This window comes from Nicotiana tabacum, chromosome 21 (genome assembly GCF_000715075.1).
Source record: "Nicotiana tabacum cultivar K326 chromosome 21, ASM71507v2, whole genome shotgun sequence".
NCBI classification, from domain to species: domain Eukaryota; kingdom Viridiplantae; phylum Streptophyta; class Magnoliopsida; order Solanales; family Solanaceae; genus Nicotiana; species Nicotiana tabacum.
Window position 1 is genome coordinate 62,094,520 of NC_134100.1, and position 18,644 is coordinate 62,113,163.

At 36.6% G+C, this 18,644-nt stretch overlaps 1 protein-coding gene across 2 annotated transcripts; it reads left to right on the forward strand.

Annotated features, from left to right (window-relative positions):
* Positions 1 to 4,982: 4,982 nt before the first annotated feature.
* Positions 4,983 to 15,512, forward strand: LOC107824978 (zinc finger CCCH domain-containing protein 37). Of its 2 annotated transcripts, none has more exons than XM_075241990.1 (12): positions 4,983 to 5,408; positions 6,360 to 6,607; positions 11,133 to 11,186; positions 11,263 to 11,340; positions 11,426 to 11,488; positions 11,596 to 11,805; positions 12,541 to 12,578; positions 12,720 to 12,763; positions 13,513 to 13,625; positions 13,708 to 13,761; positions 14,492 to 14,635; positions 15,195 to 15,512. In XM_075241990.1, exons 1-12 carry the CDS (start codon positions 5,069 to 5,071, stop codon positions 15,363 to 15,365), a joined length of 1,557 nt encoding a protein of 518 aa, XP_075098091.1. In that variant the 5' UTR covers positions 4,983 to 5,068; the 3' UTR covers positions 15,366 to 15,512. The 2 variants fall into 2 exon arrangements, with proteins under 2 accessions (XP_075098091.1, XP_075098090.1); XM_075241989.1 differs by having other exon boundaries at positions 4,984 to 5,408; positions 13,510 to 13,625.
* The last annotated feature ends 3,132 nt before the right edge of the window (positions 15,513 to 18,644 follow it).

Here is an 18,644-nt window from a genome sequence, read left to right on the forward strand (position 1 = left end):
GGGACAGGGCCCCACCGTACCCAAAATGTTTATAACGTATGCTTCTGTACCTATCAACTTCCGAACAACTAATTCGAAGGAGAGGAGAGCAACAACTAACAACTGAATCATGCACCTACTGGGGATGGGCGTCACCGGGTCTATCTGTACTTGTGGGCATGAACATAGCACCCAAAAAGAAGAGGTGTTAGTACGGATAGTGTACTGAGTATGCAAGACTAAGAAACACAAGTAAATCAGAGCCATAGGATAAGAGATATGAGTACATGATTCCAACTTGAACACCGAAGATAACCCACCGGGGGCGTGAACCAAACTGTGAGGAACTATGAACTGTGGATCATAAATGCATGCAACCTTCTGTAAAACCAAGCCTCTTATTGGGGCCATGCCTTATCTGGTACTATACATATACATACATACATACACACACACACACACACACACACACACACACATATCTTTAGCCACTCCTTGGGGAAAATTTTCATCACTCGATACCCAGCCTCATAGAGGACTCGGTCGTACCCGGTCTCAGGAGGTCTCGATTGTACCCAATCTCAACAGAACTTGGCGTAGCTGGCTTCAAGAGGACTCAGTAGCCTCACATCACACATGATCATACTCGACCATACATGGGCTCGGTAATATATCACATCATGCTTCATCATAACCAACTGATATGTGGTTGCACAATAGGTGTTCGTACCAAGACGACTATAGCGCTGCTTGGCAGCATAAAATAGATACATATATATAAGTGCAATGCATTAGCAGTTTCAAAAGATAACAACTTTAAACTTCAGAATGAATCATACTCTTCGACCATAGGATCCCAATTGGGAACAATGTAGACTCTGAAAGATATGCTACTAACAAGAACGCACAGGAACAAGGATAACATCATTGAGAGGACTTAGAACTACCAAACTTTACAATACATGGGTATAACGACCCGGCAGGTTGTTTCGAGAGTTGCAACCCTGTTTTCCCCATTCCTACTTCTTTTTGTGTTATTCAACTATATTATGTTATATCGGGTTAGTTGGTTCGAGTCCGGAAGGAACTCGGAGTAAAATGAGACACTTAGTCTCATAATTAAAAATTTTAAGTTTGAAAAGTGGACCGGATATGGACCTATATATAAACAACCTCGGATTTGAATTTTGATGATTCCAATAGCTCCGTATGGTGATTTTGGGCTTAGGAGCATGTCCGGAATATTATTTGGGAGTCCGTAGAGGAATTGGGCTTGAAATGCCGAAAGTTTCATTTTTGAGAAGTTTGACCGGGGGGTTGACTTTTTGATATCGGGGTCGGAATCCGATTCTAAAAATTGGAATACCTCTGTTATGTCATTTAGGACTTGTGTGCAAAATTTAAGGTCAATCGGACGTGATTTGATAGGTTCCAGAGTTGTTTGTAGAAATTAGAAATTTCAAAGTTCATTAGGCTTGAATTGGGGTGTAATTCATGGTTTTAGCATTGTTTGAGGTGATTTGAGGATTCGACTAAGTTCGTATGATGTTTTAGGACTTGTTGGTATATTTGGTTGAGGTCCCGAGGGCCTCAGGTGAGTTTCGAATGGTTAACGGATCAAAAATTGAACTAGAACAGCTGATGCAATTTCCTTCTGTTGGAAATTGCTTCTGCCCAGAAATCGAGCCCAGATCGAGCTCAGGGTCGAGGGCCACGATCGAAGCCCAGATCGAGCTCAAGGTTGAGGGCCACGATCGAAGCCCAGATCGAGCTCAGGGTCGAGGGCCACGATCGAAGCCCAGATCGAGCTCAGGGTCGAGGGCCACGATCGAAGCCCAGATCGAGCTCAGGGTCGAGGGGCACGATCGAAGCCATGATCGAGCCCAGGATCGAGGGGCAGGACCGAGGACCTCGATCGAAGGCCAAGATCGAGGCAGAACCGAGGATGTCTGGGCAGAATTATAAAAATAGGGACTTCGTCCCATTTGCCATTTTTGACAAATTGGAGCTTGGGGAGAGGCGATTTTTGATATATTTTCAAGGAAAACTTGAGGTAAGTCCCTTGTGATCATTTCTACTCCATAATATTGAATTATCATCGAGTAATCCGACTAGATTACATGATTTTGAGGTGTAAATCAGAGATTGAAACTTATAAATTTGGAAATTTGATTTGTAGATTTGAGGGTCGAGTTGAGGTCGGATTTTGGTAAAATTGGTATGGATAGACTCGTGGTTGAATGGGCTTTCGGATTTTGTAACTTTTGTCAGGTTCCGAGACGTGGGCCCCACAGGCAATTTTTGAGCCAATTTTGGGTTTTGGTCTAATTTTGAAGCTTTTCTTGTGGAATTCATTCCATTAGCGTATATTGATGGTATTATACTGATTGTGAATAGATTTGGAGCATTTGGAGGCAGAGTCCAGAGGAAAGAGCATTGCGGGGTAGAGATTTGACCGGTTTGAGGTAAGTAACGATTGTAAATCTAGTCCTGAGGGTATGAAACCCCAGATTTTGTATCATTTTATTATTTTGAGGTGACACACATGCTAGGTTATGGGCGTGTGGGCATGCACTGTTAGGGATTTGTGACTTGGTCTGTCCCGTAGCAACTGTAAAGTTGCATACTTTGTTGAAACCATTTGATACTTATATGTTTTAGAAAGAATTTCAGTAAATTGGGCCGAATGCCATGTTTGGGCCTTGCGCCAATGCTGTTAGGACCCTTAGGGGCTGTTTCTTATCATCCTCTCACTTTTTTCGATTGAAAATCTATACTCAGTCATGTTTATATTTGTTTACCGCATAACTCAGTTTTATGACTCTATTTTGATGCATATAAATATTTTGGGCCGAATGCCCTGTTTTTACTGGAATGCCCGAGGGCTTGATTTGTGAGGATGAGTGTGGATCGGGACTGCCCGCCTATAGCATACTTGTGACTGAGTGAGGCCGAGGGCCTAATTGGTGAGGATGAGTGTGGATCGGGGCTGCCCGCCTGCAGCATACTATATTATTATCGCACGTGAGTTGTTCGTGCAGATTATAGCGCTTGGGCTGAAGGAGCCCCTCCGGAGTCTGTACACACCCCAGTGAGCGCAGGTACCTACTGAGTGCGAGTAGGTAGAAATACGAACATATGTACAAGTACGAACATATGTACAAGTCCAAAAACATCATAAGAACTTGTCGGAATCATCAAATCCCGATTTCAAGTCCGTTTACCCAAAAGTCAAACCTTGGTCAATTATTCCAACTTAAAGCTTCTATTTAGGGACTAAATATTTCAAATCACTTGGGACAAAAATAACTCATACCCACATGTCATAAAAAATCAAATTGACCTAGAGGAAGTCTCAAATCATGGAACGAGCTTCTAGAACTCAAAATAACCGGTTGGGTCGTTACAATTGTAATGTATAGTACAAATATTATTTTGTTCATATAACATCATAAGACTAGGATTTAAGTTATATATACTAATATTATAATAATTATTTTTTATACAATTATAATTTAATTTATTATAGAATATTACTTACTATCATTTAATTTAGGTTATGAGTCCATGATGAACATCTAAACAATGACAAAGATCCCGTTTGGATTAGCTGAAAACTTTTAAGCACAAGTGCTTAAAAGAAGTTTTTAAGTGCTGAAACTTATTTTATAAATAAGCAGTTATATATTTGGATAAAAGTGGTGAAGCTTAAAAAAAGCTATTGAAGTGTTTGGTAAACAAGTGATGGTAAACACTTTTTTCTGTTAATAAGATAGAAATATCCTTAAAGCTGTTAACATTATAAAGGAGCTGATTACTATAATATATTTAATTCACAATTAATGTAAATAAAAAATAATTTATATTTTAATTTAATTTCAATTTAATTGATTACTTAAGATAAATTTTTATAAATATAATTCTTGAACGCTCATTTTTCACAACTTTCAATCAAGTAAACTTTCATAAAAATAAAACGAGCACATTGTCCTCTATAAATAAGAAAAAGAAATAATACTTCTTGTTCTGAAGCGTCTATCATGGAATGATAGGCAGTGGTGTGGGGTGGGGGGATGCAGCTGACTATTCAACTCAATATTATCGACACTCAAAAAAAGAGAAAAGGAATCTCTTTTGAATAATTTGAATACTTGCCCTGTATACATCTCGAGGCCAAGCCCTAAGAATCTGAAATATAAAGCATATCAAAGAAAAGATTATTTTATCACTTATTTTTGCAAATATTGAGGACTTAGTGTGGCACTTAATCTAGTTCAAGCACATTGCAATTTTCTATTTAGCAAAAGAAGCATACCGCAAATGCAAGTACATAAACAAAATTAAAATCCTTGAGCATTTAGCGAGCCATCTCTTGGGGGTAAAAGTACTAATCCTTGAGCAAAAAATAGGAAATTATTTTTGTACATCCCAGAAATAAATCATAGTATTATTCAATTTAAATAGGTAAAAATTTAATACCAAGACTTGTTTATGATGTTCATAATTCCAAAACTTTGAAAACACAACAAGAATTGAAATTCAACAGGAATATTAAACTTATGTGGACTGAAGAGGCTTTCAAAATTGGAGCTGAAGTTGAGAAAAGTTATGGAATAAGAGGAAGAAGAAAGCAGATGCTGCAACAAGAATGGAGAAAAGAAAGAGATCGTATATTTAGATTTTTCTACTGAGGGATAATTTCAGGATTAAGAAAAATTATAAGGGATACGAATGTAATATCCTTGGTCAAAGCAATATGGCTTTTAAGCCAATTTCGAAAAAGTTAGGTTTACTCAACTTATTTGTTTTGACTTTTTTAAAGCAGACTTTAATTTTTTTAAGCCATTTTTTTAACGCTTTCAAAAGTTAAAAAGTGCTTAAAAAGCTGGTCGAACGAGGCTCAAGGTCTTTTTTTTTAATTAAAATCTTTTGACAAAAGGGATGAAATGAACAATTTTAAAACGGTTTAGGGGGTATATTTGAACTTTTTTCTCTTTAAACAAACCAAACTAGGAAAAAGCGAAGTTACTAGCAAAATTTTCCCTTCCTTTGTGTGGAGGTTTGTTTGCAGTCGGCTATCCAGTCGAATATGGCGAATCAGCTCTACGGCTATAACCCTAGCAGCAATGCGGGAATAGCAGCAGGGAGCAACCTGTCTAGGTCGACGACGAGATCCATGGGCGACTATCTCTCTACGGATAATAATAAGACATTGCTTGGTTCCTCAAGTTATTTTGGTTCTTCCGGCTATTCCTTCTCTTCACCCACTATGCTATTTAATCAAAGTGATAGTTATAACCCCGCTGCGAGTAAGATTCCAGGTTTGGCGGCTTATCAGTCCTCGTGGACTGCACCTCCTGGAGTCGATGTTGCGCAACCTCCTGCTGCCGACTCTTATTTTTCTAGCTTGAAGCGCTCCTCCTCTGATGGTAATGGACAATTTTCTCTCTCTCCTTCTATTTATCCATTTTGTGCTTAATGAACTATAGCTGCATCTGACTAATATAAACCTTTAATTTTTTCTATTAACTTCTTGAATCGGCTGTTTTTATCTGCTATTATCTTGAGATTTAGAAGAATGGAACACTTACTTTTCGTTTTCTGTATTAGTTGAGAATATGTTTTAGACATGTTAGCACTTTTACTAGGAGTGGTTTAACCTTTCAGAGGTTTATACATTATACTTCTAATACTTTCTAGTTGTATTTGCATAATATTGATGTGTTTAAATGAAGTAATTTGGTTCAGTGACATATAGCTGACCCCAACTTGTTTAGGACTGGGGCGTAGTAGTTGCTGCACCTCCTATATTGGCAATTGCAAGGAGGGGGAGGTTGTTTTGAGGTAGGGCTTAGTGCGATAGTATGAAAGTATCGGTGGGCGGTTTACCGTTGTTGTGTGAGACTGTGAGGTTGGGGGTTTCGTTCAGCAATTAACTTAACAATTTACTCCAAACAAATAATGCTGCCTCTAGTACAGTGCATTTGAGTTGCTCTCTTGGTATAGCTTTAAGATATTAAGATATATATTTATATTATTTTAACAATTAACAACAGATAATTTTTGTATAAGTCCAGTAATGTTTTCTGCACTTTATGAGTTAGATATATTCCATGTAATGCGCAAGTTTTGATAAATCTTACTGGTGTTTAAAGCTTTTGCAAACACCACTAGTTTCTACGTCCTTTTTTATATCAAGATATCTCTTTTCCCATGTGTAATTTGTGCATACAAGCATTATTTAAGTTGTATTAGTTATTTGAATTCTTGTTGCACATATTTACTAATACTACCTTATGTAAATATAAAATGGTGTACTTGTATGTATAATAACAGACACATCTGTGTTTTTGTGTTTATGTATATATTACATACCATAGCACTGTATCATCGGACACTTTTGGGTGCACGTAATACAATTGGGCAAGCTGAAGCTTGGTTTTCAGCCAATCCTTTAGCCAAGCGCCCTAGATTCGAGAGTGCAAGCAATTTGTCTATATATCCCCAGAGGCCCGGAGAGAAGGACTGTGCCCATTATATGCAAACAAGAACCTGTAAATTTGGAGATAGCTGCAAGTTTGACCATCCTATTTGGGTTCCGGAGGGTGGAATCCCAGATTGGAAAGAGGTGATCATTTATTGCTATTTATTCTTAATAGAAAAAACACAATAGGTTATCAAATAAGTCATTCTTATTTCACTTAATGTATTATTTTTCTTTCCCGTGTCTATCTATATTAAGTCTTTACTTATGAAAATGTTGGGATAAATTTCCATGTCATTTAAGCAATAGCTTTTATGAATTGTGATGTATTTTTAATCTGGATTTCACTTTATTTTAATATTACACTACAATTATATCTAGTTAGTTCATCTTGCATATATATTTGTTTTACCCCGCATACTATATCTAGAAAATGCAATGTTGATGTATGTGGAACATTGACGTCTTGATAAGGTCTTTAATCTCTATAATGATGACCTACTTCATAAAAAAATCTCTAGACTGATGAGCTTGTATCTTGTACAAGTTTCTTTAGCCCTCCATTAGAAGTTATTAAGAGAAAAAATGTAATCCACTATTCCACTTGTTCTGGGAATTTTTTTGAGTGGTATCTATACCCAGGTTTGGATCCTAGCTGCAATACTTAGTTTGAGCCCATGTGTTTCCAACATGATGGGCAGGATTACCTTTGCAATCTGTGCTTATGAGCCGAACAGGTTGTCCGGTGAATTAGTCTAGTTGTGTGCTAGCGGACTGTTGCTGTCAAATGATCTCATGTGGACAGTACTCTTTATTTTACAACAGCATACTCACAGTTGCTCCTTACTAGTCCAAATAACAGTTAACCTTATCTTTCATTTGCTCGTCACTATGATCAATCCTCTTTTAATACCCATTTTCTTGTTTTCTTGTAAACAAACCCACATATGATTTCTATTTGTGTAATTACTTTTATTATTCGCTTCCCAAGATTGTTCAAATCTCTCACGTTTCAGGCAATATATTCATATGCATAATAGCTGGTTACTATTGCCTACTCTTCCTTTTTCTCAACTGTCCTCTCCCCCCAAATTCATCCTTCTACTTTCATGAAATATATCGCACACTCAACCCTGAACCTTGACTGCCTTTCTTCAAGAATCGCTAATTGTAGTGCATGGTGTACTCTATTCCTTTGTCTTCTTTTGCCTCCATTTTCTCTCAGCTATTGATAGGAGGGACGTATCCCCCCTTTGAGCCACTGGTATAATATTCCCGGTAACTTCCCAAAGGCACAAGGTTTCCCTGTAAACCCATACAGATTAGGCTCTTCCTAGCATTCTGAAGAGTGTGAGGGAGTCACTTTGACAACTTTCAAGGGAAAGCAAGACACCTAAGTCACTTTGACAGCTTCAACTGATGTGTCTTACTTTCCTTTTAGTCTATTTCAAACAATATACCTCCTTTCTATGTTAATTCCAACATTCCTATTTTATCCGTAATGACATTCCATTATAGAAATGACATGACATATTGAAGGCCACAAGATTCAAATTGTATTTTGGGTATGTTAAGTGTGTTTGGTATGAAGGAAAATATTTTTCAATTTTTCCATGTTTGGTTGGCTTAAATGATTTGGAAAACATTTTTAATTTGAACTCATTTATTTCCCTACCAAGAGGAGGAAAAATATTTTTCAAAACACTCTTTCAACGTTCCTACTCCCACCCCCCCCCCTAATCCACATCCTCGCCACCCCGACCTATATCCTGACCTACCATCTTGCACCCCGACCCACCCCCACCGACCCCCACAACGGCACCCTCCGTCCACCCTCCAAACCCGCCCCTGCAAATCTCCCCCCTACCAAACCAACCCCCGCCCTGGCCCACCACCCACTCCTCCCTCGGCCCCTTTCCTCTGGCCCTGTCCTACTCCCTCACCCCATCTCCCAAGTATTTGCCTAGATTATATATTTTTCAAAAAATAATTTCTGTTAAATAACCAAACGCTAGAAAATAAATAAGAAAATCACTTATTTTCAAGAAAATAATTTTTTTTTCGTGGAACATATTTTACTTCGTACCAAACACATCCTTAGTTAAAAATCACATGATTTAAAAGTTTTTTTTACATTTTTATGCTTCGTACTTGATCAAACTAAGACCCATAAAATGAAACAGAGGGAGTGCTTTATACTTCAGTAAAGTGTTTTCGCTTTGGTAGCACTAATAAATCCTAGACGCTTGACTTATCACAAATAAAAAATAAAATAAAAATAAAGCCTAGAGGTTTGTCACAATAATGGTTTTGGCAATACTCCCTTCCAAAAATGCCACGGCATTTGTAAGACCACAAGATTCAAAGGGTATTTTTGGCATGATATGCTCACCTTTAGTTTAGAGTCACAAGATTTAAAAGTTTTCTTCACATTCTTAAACTTCGTGCCAATTCAAATTAAGACACTTAAAATGAAGAATTAACCTAAATAGTATTCACCCAATTGCTTAAACTAGAAATAGCCGGCACATCATATGTATAATTCATGTATAGTAGGTGTATAATCATGTATAATCAATGTACAATATACGTATACCGATGATGAAAAGTAAATATTGGATCTTGCCGGCTAGTTGTGTAAAGATCCCTAAAATGAAACTAAGGGAGTGCTTTATTTTTCAGTAAAGTGATTTTCCTTTGCTAGCACTAATAAAGCCTATTTGACTTATCAAAAATTTGAAAATAAAAAGAAAAAAAAACACTAGAGGTTTGTCCCAGTAATGGCCTTGGTTGCAGTAACAAGGGTTAGAGGTATATGAAGGGTGTTCCTTGTTTCATTATGGTGGAAGTTATGCTTTGTTCCACATAATGACTTTAAAAGAACATCAAAGAGATTGAACCACACTCTTTTTTTAAGTTTTGTATTACTCGGGAGAGAGGAAAATCTGGTCCTCCACCATATTAGTTTATCTTTTCATCATTAATTGTTCTCTAAAGAGACTGGGGGCCCTCTTTATTGAAAGTTTTGTATTACTTGCAAGACAGCAATATCTGGTCCTCCACAGTTGTAGTTTATTGTTTTATTGATGAATCGTTTTCTTATTTATAGAACATCAACTTGTTTTTCAGTGGTTTAGTTGGTTGATGAGAGTTTCTGTGGCTCAAGGTATTTGAGTGTCGTTTTTCTGTGCGGGCAGTTTCAACTGACAAAAGCTTTCAGTTACTGTTACTATCTTTGCTTCAGATAGTCTATGGTATTATTTTGCAAGGATAAATGGGTAAGAGATAATTTACAAAGTAGCTACAGCTCAAGAGAGCTCAAATATTCCAAATTCTTCTGTAATATCTATGTTTTCACGCTTAGACGAAAACATAATATTGTGATACACCAATAATCCAAAGTGTGAATTAACTCCTTGTCATTTTTGAAATCTGGCTTTCACATTTAATATCTTCTTTAAAAACTTACGGTTTTTTGCTTTAGCAAGCACTCATAGCTTCGATTTTCTGTATTGTTTTGTCAATTGGTGAAGGACAATTTAAACGTTATGAAAACAGAACTATTGAAATGCTATCCATCTAATTCATGCTTTTTTAGTCATGTATTTAGCAAATCATTTGGTTGTTAGGAGTTGGTATATCTTTCTTTCTTTCCAACTTCGAGGTGGTGTGTTTGGTTGGAAAGGATTTGTAATTAAGTTGACAAAGATTGGTAGCTATTTGTTTTTAGGCCTTTATCTATAATTACATGTTCATGTCCTACTCCCTTTGTCCCATTTTATGTGGCACTCTTTCCTTTTTACTTTGCCCCAAAAGAATGACACCTTTCTATATTTAGAAACAACTCAATTTTAAACTTCTCATTTGATCCTTAGTGAGATCATTTATAGCCACACAAATGTCTGTAGTTTGTAGTTTGTTTTAGATCACAAGCTTCGGAAGTGTTTCTCTCATTCTTTAACTCTGTAACGAGTCAAACACCATTATATAAGATGGGATGTTGGGAGTATTTTTTTTTTTTGGTGACCTACATGATAATGTCATACATATAATACTAGTCCCCTCTTTCCATAAAATGTCGTGATTTCATTTTTTGACATTCTCAAAATACTTTTAATTCTTGAAATGAACTGTTTTTCAACTTCTCTATTTAGTTATTTATATACCTTTATACCTTTTATACTTTCTTACACTTAAAGATGCTAGATGTACAAGGTAGCTGAAATTCTCTTTCCCACTAGTTTCAAAATTCGTGCTTGATACTCAGGCTCCTCTTTTACAAATTGAATTATGATAATGTAAAGCATTTTAAGGTTTTCACAGTCCCCAATTAATTCTAAGCTATCACTTATAAAAAACAAAATCCTATACGAGCACTTCCAGCTTGCTAATTGCTAAAGATTCAGAGGCCAAAATGTCTATTCCTTCTAGCTGGTATATAGTCGAGCTCTTGGCCTTACGCAGGCTGGTTCATGCATTGCACTTTTGACAGTTCTTAACATTAATTACATTATCATGGACTCTCATTCCCTGTGGAAAGTTGGAGGCATCGCCCTTTTTGTCTGGTGGAAGATCCTTTTAAACTGTTTCATATTTGCATCCACTTGTCCGTAAAATCTGTTATCACATCTTATGTTCCTAGCTGTTTTCTTCCATTTCATCTATGCAGGTTCCAGTTACAACTGAATCTCTTCCTGAAAGGTCTGGAGAGCCTGATTGTCCAGTAAGAAAAACTCTTTGATGTGTTTGCAGCTGTGTGTGCTGTTAATATGCCTAATTGTATGTTGACATGCTTCCAGTATTTTATGAAGACTCAAAAATGCAAGTTCGGTAATAGATGCAAATTCAACCACCCCAAAGATAATACCGCTCATTTGGTAGGTTCACAGGCTCAACTTTTATATTCTTACTATGAAGATAAAGTTTCATTTATTTCAACTGTTAATTTGGCTTCGGTCTCAGGGTTCTGTACAAAATTCTGATGTTTCTGTCTTGCCTGAGAGACCTTCTGAACCCTCCTGCACGGTATGCAAATATTTTTGCTCATTTTAGCACTACTTGTTACCTAAGATTGTGTGAGTATGCATGTAATGTGTTGCTGTTTCATAGTTACTTAAATCATACTGTGGCAGTTTTACATGAAGACGGGGACATGTAAATTTGGTGCTACCTGCAAATTTCACCATCCAAGAGATATACAATTGCCATCTCCAAAACAAGAAAGTGGCTCTGCGGAAAACCCTGGATCAGCTAATAATGAGATGACTGAGGATGTGAATCTCATCAAGCCGCTTTCTGTTCCAGCTTTATTGCACAACTCCAAAGGCCTTCCTATTAGACCGGTACTTCATATATTTTATCATTTATCTTCATTGAGTAAGAATGTGTTACATGCTTCTTTCTTGTTTTGTTTGCTTTTTGGTTTGTTTTTTTCTTTTCTCCGTTCCTTTTGTGCTGTCACAAGATAGCTATTAATAGACTGCAGTTTTTTGTCTACTTCATTTGACAATTATTATCATGATTTTACTATAGCAAAAGAATTATGTATTGTGATATTTCGATCCTGGCACCGCAATTTGACTTTGAGGATTTATTGTGATGAAGAGCGTGTTGTTCTTAAGACAATCTAACTAACTAATTTTTCACCTACTGCTGACCCAAGGATCTTAAAGCATCTCATGTCTTTTTCATTACCTGTGTAATGGGTGCCACTGCCATCGTAGTGATGCTAGGCTACATTGAAGTTTGATTCTTTTCTTCAGGTATTTGTCTACAGTATGTTTCCATTTTGTAGATCCGGGTACTTCTGGAATGTACTTACTATTTGGAGAAAATTAGCATATAGAAATTTTTAAGAAGAAAATTAGCAAATAGAGATTTTAACCTCTAGGAAGAGAAAGCAGAAGAGAATATGAGTATTCATCCATAAGGACCATGGCTTTTCTTTTTGATAAACTAATCATAACTTAGCTACTTGAAGCTGGCTGTTTTTGTTAAGCTTAATTAGATATGCTAAGAGGTGTATTTTCAGAGACCCACAGTAAGCAGTTCATTCTTCTGGTTTTTATCTTTTACAGGGTGAAGTTGATTGTCCTTTCTACCTAAAAACTGGCAGGTTAGTCTGTTTTTGTTGGTAAACATGGGAGTTTTTCTACTTTTTGTTCTTCTGCTAACAGTTTAAATACTCAATAAGTTGGACTACTCATTGGTTTACAACGTGTCTTTCTTTTCTGTTTTTGGGGTAAATATCAAACAGCTGCAAGTATGGAGGCACTTGCCGTTACAACCATCCTGAAAGAAGTAAGGATATTAATAAGTTCTGTTGGAACATTGCTAAAATATATTTCTCTGTCTTGAGCTTGTTTGCCGTTCCTACTAAAAACAAAGGTTCTTGTTTGTCTTCTGTTTGTTTTGAATTTTATAGGTTTTGGTCTGATATGTAACTATGTGTGACACATTATCTGTTGAATCTAATCTAGTGTCAGCATACTTCTTTCTCGTGTGAATTTCTAGGATTAGAAAATGTGTTATGTTCTCAGAATTTTTTTAATAAATGTCAATGTATCTTGCAAATTATTAAAATAAAGGGATTGCTGGGACAAAAGTTATCAAGTAGCACTTGCGCCCAGTCTTCCGCGGGTGTGTTCTAAAGGTTGATAAAGTTGGAATGAAGACTGTATGAGACTAGGGTTTGAATACCGGTAGAGTCAAAAAGTTAGGTGGTGATTGCTTCTCATCTTTTTGAGTCTTGGTAGGTAGAGCTAACCAGTACTTTTACTATTCGGAGGATGCAGGCATCCGATGGAATAGTCGAGGTGTTTGCAAGCAGGACATGACACCACCATTATAAAAAAGTGATAAAGTAGTACTCATCAGTGTCATTGAATTTAAAGATGCTCACTAGATTTCAGTTTAATCTAAACAGTTGAGAAAGACCTATAAACGAAATTTCAGCTGGTGGCATTATTCAAATACTTAACATAAAAAATTTAATGCCTGGAGTCAACTACTGATTCTCTTTCACTTGGTACATTTTCATCCTCCAGCAGCTGCTATTGGTCCTGCCCTTGTAGCCTCTCCCGCAACACATTTGAACATTGGAATGGTTAATCCAGCTGCCTCTCTCTTGCAAAATTTAGATCCAAGACTGACTCAGACAATGGTATAAGCAGTGTTCAGTTTGTATTTCCTATAAAAAGCTTTGGAACATGTTACTGAGTGTATTGTTTATTTCAATGCTGCAGCTTGGGTTGCTTTCACCTGTCTATCCACAACGACCTGGACAAATTGAATGCGATGTGCGTACCTACTTTGTCCTAAGACATACTTGAAAGAGATGTGAATTACTACTCTCAAGCTGGATGCATGTGACATTCTTTTGGGTCCTGGACTATGAGCCATATTTTGTTACTTATCAGTTAGAAGGCATTTTTATGCTGTTCCCCAATCAAAAGGTGCCGCTTAATTGGCATTAGATCTGTATATCTTAGGGCCGGAGGAGCATCTTTTGCAGCCTTTTTGTCTGGTGCTTGCACTTCTGTGGAAATGATTGCTCTTTTTCCTTGAACCTCTCACTTGTCTTGACTGTTGAATTCACCTACCTTTGCCAAAAGAACGGAAGTACATTGTATCAATCCTAAAAAGGACATGGTAAACCTTTCAAAACATGAACATAGTTTGCAGTACCATCTATATCAGATACTATCTGGAGTCTAGTAAATGTAGCATTGTTCTTACCTCTTGTTGACTTTTAAATTTATTACTTCTAAGGACAAGTGCATGTTATTAGGCCCTCATCTATGCCTTTTTAAAAGTTGACTTACAGTATGCATACATATACACATAACGTATACACAGTAGATACTATAGGGAGCTACCTGTAGTGTTGAATGAGTTCTCATTCTTGTTGCTATACTATTATCTAAATCAGCCATGAATTTCTCTTCTGATATTTTCAGTATAATTGGATCTAGTCATTCACTATCTTTCTTTTGCACATCTTGCTTGGTCTGTCATGTTGTCCTTTAGTTCTATATGAAAACTGGGGAATGCAAGTTTGGTGAAAGATGCAAGTTTCATCACCCTCTTGATCGTTCAGCACCATTAGTGTCAGCGAAGGATGTGCAGCAGCCAAATGTTAAGCTTACTCTTGCTGGTCTACCAAGGAGGGAGGTACCTTGTTAACCTTTTACTTTCTAAACCCTAAATATGACATGTTCATTTTCTAGTGGGCGAAGTATTTCAAAGCATTATATAAATTTTCTGATAACCTGATTCTTCTTAGTGGGGTTCAACAACCTCAAAAAAATGTGTTGGTTAGATCTTCATAAGCATTGGCAAATAACACGATAACACCGTACATTGGATAACTGTTTATAATAAACTATAACAGATGTATGACTACCGCTAAAAACAAATAGACTTCCGCATAATTCCTACTAGTGCATCTTGTTACAGGTATTAGATTGCACCCAATGGTTGTGTGTTTGAATATCTTCTGATCAGTGAAAACCCCTCACAGAATACTAAATTTCTCTACAGATATGTACATTTGCAATTTATTTCCATCCCCCGTCCATTCTTAACAGGGCATATAAACTTAACTCCTCAACTTTAGTTGATGGCTGTTATTCTTTGAATTGTATCTAAACCTTTTCTCATTTACTTGGTCTGTTGGAAATGCAAGTGTATGATTTTTTTTTCCTTTAATTTTTTGTGATGATACAAGCAGGGTGCTGTACACTGTCCATACTATATGAAGACTGGAATGTGCAAGTATGGGGCTACATGCAAGTTTGACCATCCACCACCTGGAGAGGTCTTGGGTATGGCAACATCGCAAGGGGCATCCTTATCTGTTGAGGGAGAAGATACGGTTGATGTGAAAGAGCAGCAGCAGTAATGTTATGGCTTAAAGGCCTTTCTTGTAGTCACCATCTTTTTCAATTACTACTTCTGTTACCATTTTATAGCAAACTTATGATTTGTGAGGCATAATTTTTCTTGATGAGTTCCTGACATTTTTAGAGTTCGAACAGTTTCCCGTCCACACCAGATGATGAAAGTTTTTATAGCTATAGTATAATATGCTTTTTAATTTTGCACAAAACCTATCTCCAAAACCCGAAAAAGTAAATAAAACCCATTGTGAAATCGCATGTCATGCTCTTTGCATGTGTGCATTTTTAGATTTATTACTTTAGCCCTCTTGGAAAGATAGAAAAGCACCTAAAGACTACAATCGGTATGAGTTGAGTCAGGACGAAGAAGGATAAGAAGCTACCAATCACAATTTAGAGGGTGTTTGGATTGGCTTTTAAAAGGTAGCTTCTAAGCTAGAAGTCATAAGTTGGTAATACCCAGCTTTTCGCTTATTTTTATACTTTTCATGCCTAAAAGTAAGTGCTTTTAAGTACTTTTTATAATTGTCAAATACCATAAAAATTAGAAAAGTGATTAAAAGTCAATAAACACCTAAAATAAGCCAATCCAAACATCCTCTTAATACAACACTGGTCGCAAAGTCTTCGAAAGATAGGGAACTGAAGAATGAAAAAGAACTCAAGAACAAGAAGGTAAAGAGAAAAATCAAAGATGGAACGCAGTAGTGGCAAAAATTACCAATCACATTTGGCTTCAGGTGACAAAGATTAACGAAAAGATACCAGCATGAAATAATGTATGATGAACATCAGATTCAATTACACCTATATTCATGAGAATGAGATTTAATTATAGTTACCTTCTTGCCTATTACCATATAACGTTTACCAGAACATGTGAGTAAAAATAACGATAAATTCTTTTGCTCTTATATGCCTCATCGGAACAAGAGATGTGTATCTTACCATTATGAACGATTACGAAACTATAGCCAAATCCCAACAGATCGACAGAACAATCTGACTTATGCATCACAATTAGGTCTGCTAATTATAAATAACCAATTGAATTTAAGCAAGTGTTGTTTTAATATATTTTGCAGTATTTTAAAAGGCGTGGGCATAAGACGAATCGTTTTACATATGCCTCAGTGAGGCATAAGTCCCGAGGCACGGGGCGTAAGCCCCATGAGTATTTAATTTTTAATATTTCATAAAATAATATAATTATAGTAAATATTTTAAAATATGTAAAATTGCATAAAACTTGAAGAAAATTATAAATAAGTGAAAATATATATAGATGTGCTCCATCCCCACAAAAAAACTAGTCAAAATAATCCATTATATGCTCCTTACAAGCACAAGTAACTTGAATTGAAAAGAATAAAGTTGTCTAAATGGAGGACCAAAAAGGATGACTAACCTGCAATTTGAACTTTGAACTTGCTGCTATGGAGGAGATTGAGTTTTCTTTGTATTTGAAAAAAAAAATTTGATTGTTCGTTACTTTTGGGAGATAGTGACAGACTAGTGGACAAGATAAATAATTGGGAAAGACCATAAATTAGAGCTTCTAGCAATAAAAAAAAGGGATATTATCACTTTTAGCCCGCGCCAAAAACTATTTACATCTGGTAGCCGAAAAAGTGTATAAAATTTGTATAATTTTTGTATATAACATACAGAATGTATATATATACAAAAAATATATAAATTTTATACACTTTTCGACTATTATTTTTACAGCGGCTATACAATATTATTTTTTCCATAAAAAAAGGTCTTGACTTTTAAATTTAATGTTGCAGTTCCTTTTTAAAAATTTTGAGTACTTACAAGCCGACTTTTGAGAATTTGGGTATTATATTAAGGACTTTTTCAGCAAATTTTGTTTTAATTTGAAAAAGTCTCTTGGGCTTACGCATCACTATAAAAACTCGCCTCAATGCCCGGGCGTACACTTCAAATTGCTGGGCGTACACTTCTTGAGACTTTCGCCCCCACCATCGTCTCAGGGTATTTTTGGTAAGCCTTGCCCCGAGGCTCGCTCCGAAAACGCCTTTTAAAACACTGATATTTTATTTTGCAGCATTTTAGGCCAAAGATCCAACTTATGATCTCTCATCTCTCGTTGGAAGTCAAAAAGTGACACTTAGTAGACAAACGAAAGCTATAAGGGTATAAGAAACTGGCTAAAAATCTTTACACGCGAGTCAGTTCTTCAAAGCTTCACTTATGATTCGGCTTAATTAAAAGAATAAATTTGTCAGATGAAGTAGCGAAGACATGGAAAAAGAAAGACAACGACAAAGGGGAGATGAACTGCGGAAAATGGATTAGCTAGGTATGAGAAAAAACATAACCTCATATAAAGTTGTTTAAGCAAAAGACAAAGCAGTAGCTGTAATGGTAAAATCTAACTCTTACACGTGGATAGTTTACGTGGTGACATGATGTTGCCCGGGATAAGTGTCATTCTTGGAGAGATGAATGAATAGTAGAAGTTTGCCCTCACAAGAAATATCTTCACCCCGAACGTAGCTCCTTTCCGGGGAGATGGAAGCAGTGCCATGGTGAAACACTCCAAAGACAATTCGGGTTATTTTGAAATTATTTTTAGATTAAACAGTTTGACGTCCAATGCGGACCCTAACAATTGAGCGTTTGACTCAAAGCTCTGGTTGTTTGTTCTCATTAAAAGTCTTGTCTCTAATTTTTTAATTTTCTTTCTATTTTGTAACTCAGAATGACTAGAAAGAACGCTCAGTCAACTAATCAGAGCATCTCAATCGCCAAGGAAAGCAGGCCCCACCTAGGGGTAAGGAGGTACCGGTTAGCAAAGATGCAACATCCAGCAAAGGAGCTCTACTAAACAAGTATGAGTCACAACACAAAGATCTTCCCTTCAACACGGACTTGCCGACCCACAACTTCACCGAATAGAGTGGCGAATCCTCACCATAGGATTTTTGAGGGGCATCACCTCGAAGGAATTCCTTGGATCAACCAAATTTAGAGAAAACCTTGAAGTCTTTCATGGCTCAGCAACAAAGTTTGAATGCTCAGATAGGTGTAATGTTCTATGTTGATTTGGGGTAACAACCGTAGCAGTACACCAACCCTCCCCTTCCCCAAATAGGAATGACTATGGCCACGGATACCCCTAACTCATGCTGAAGGCTTCCGGAATTTCTAACAGTTTCGAAGCCGGAGAACAGGTACATCCAAGAATGCCAAACAATAAAGTTTAATACTAATCATCCAACAACAGGTTAAGGAACAGAATAAGAGGATCA

Bases quoted from the DNA above. Each gene is read 5' to 3' on its own strand.
- LOC107824978 (XM_075241989.1), top strand. From the start codon at position 5,069: ATGGCGAATCAGCTCTACGGCTATAACCCTAGCAGCAATGCGGGAATA. The intron at 6,608-11,132 runs GTGATCATTTAT...TCATCTATGCAG, and splicing joins GAATCCCAGATTGGAAAGAG to GTTCCAGTTACAACTGAATC. The intron at 12,579-12,719 runs GTTAGTCTGTTT...AATATCAAACAG, and splicing joins TTCTACCTAAAAACTGGCAG to CTGCAAGTATGGAGGCACTT.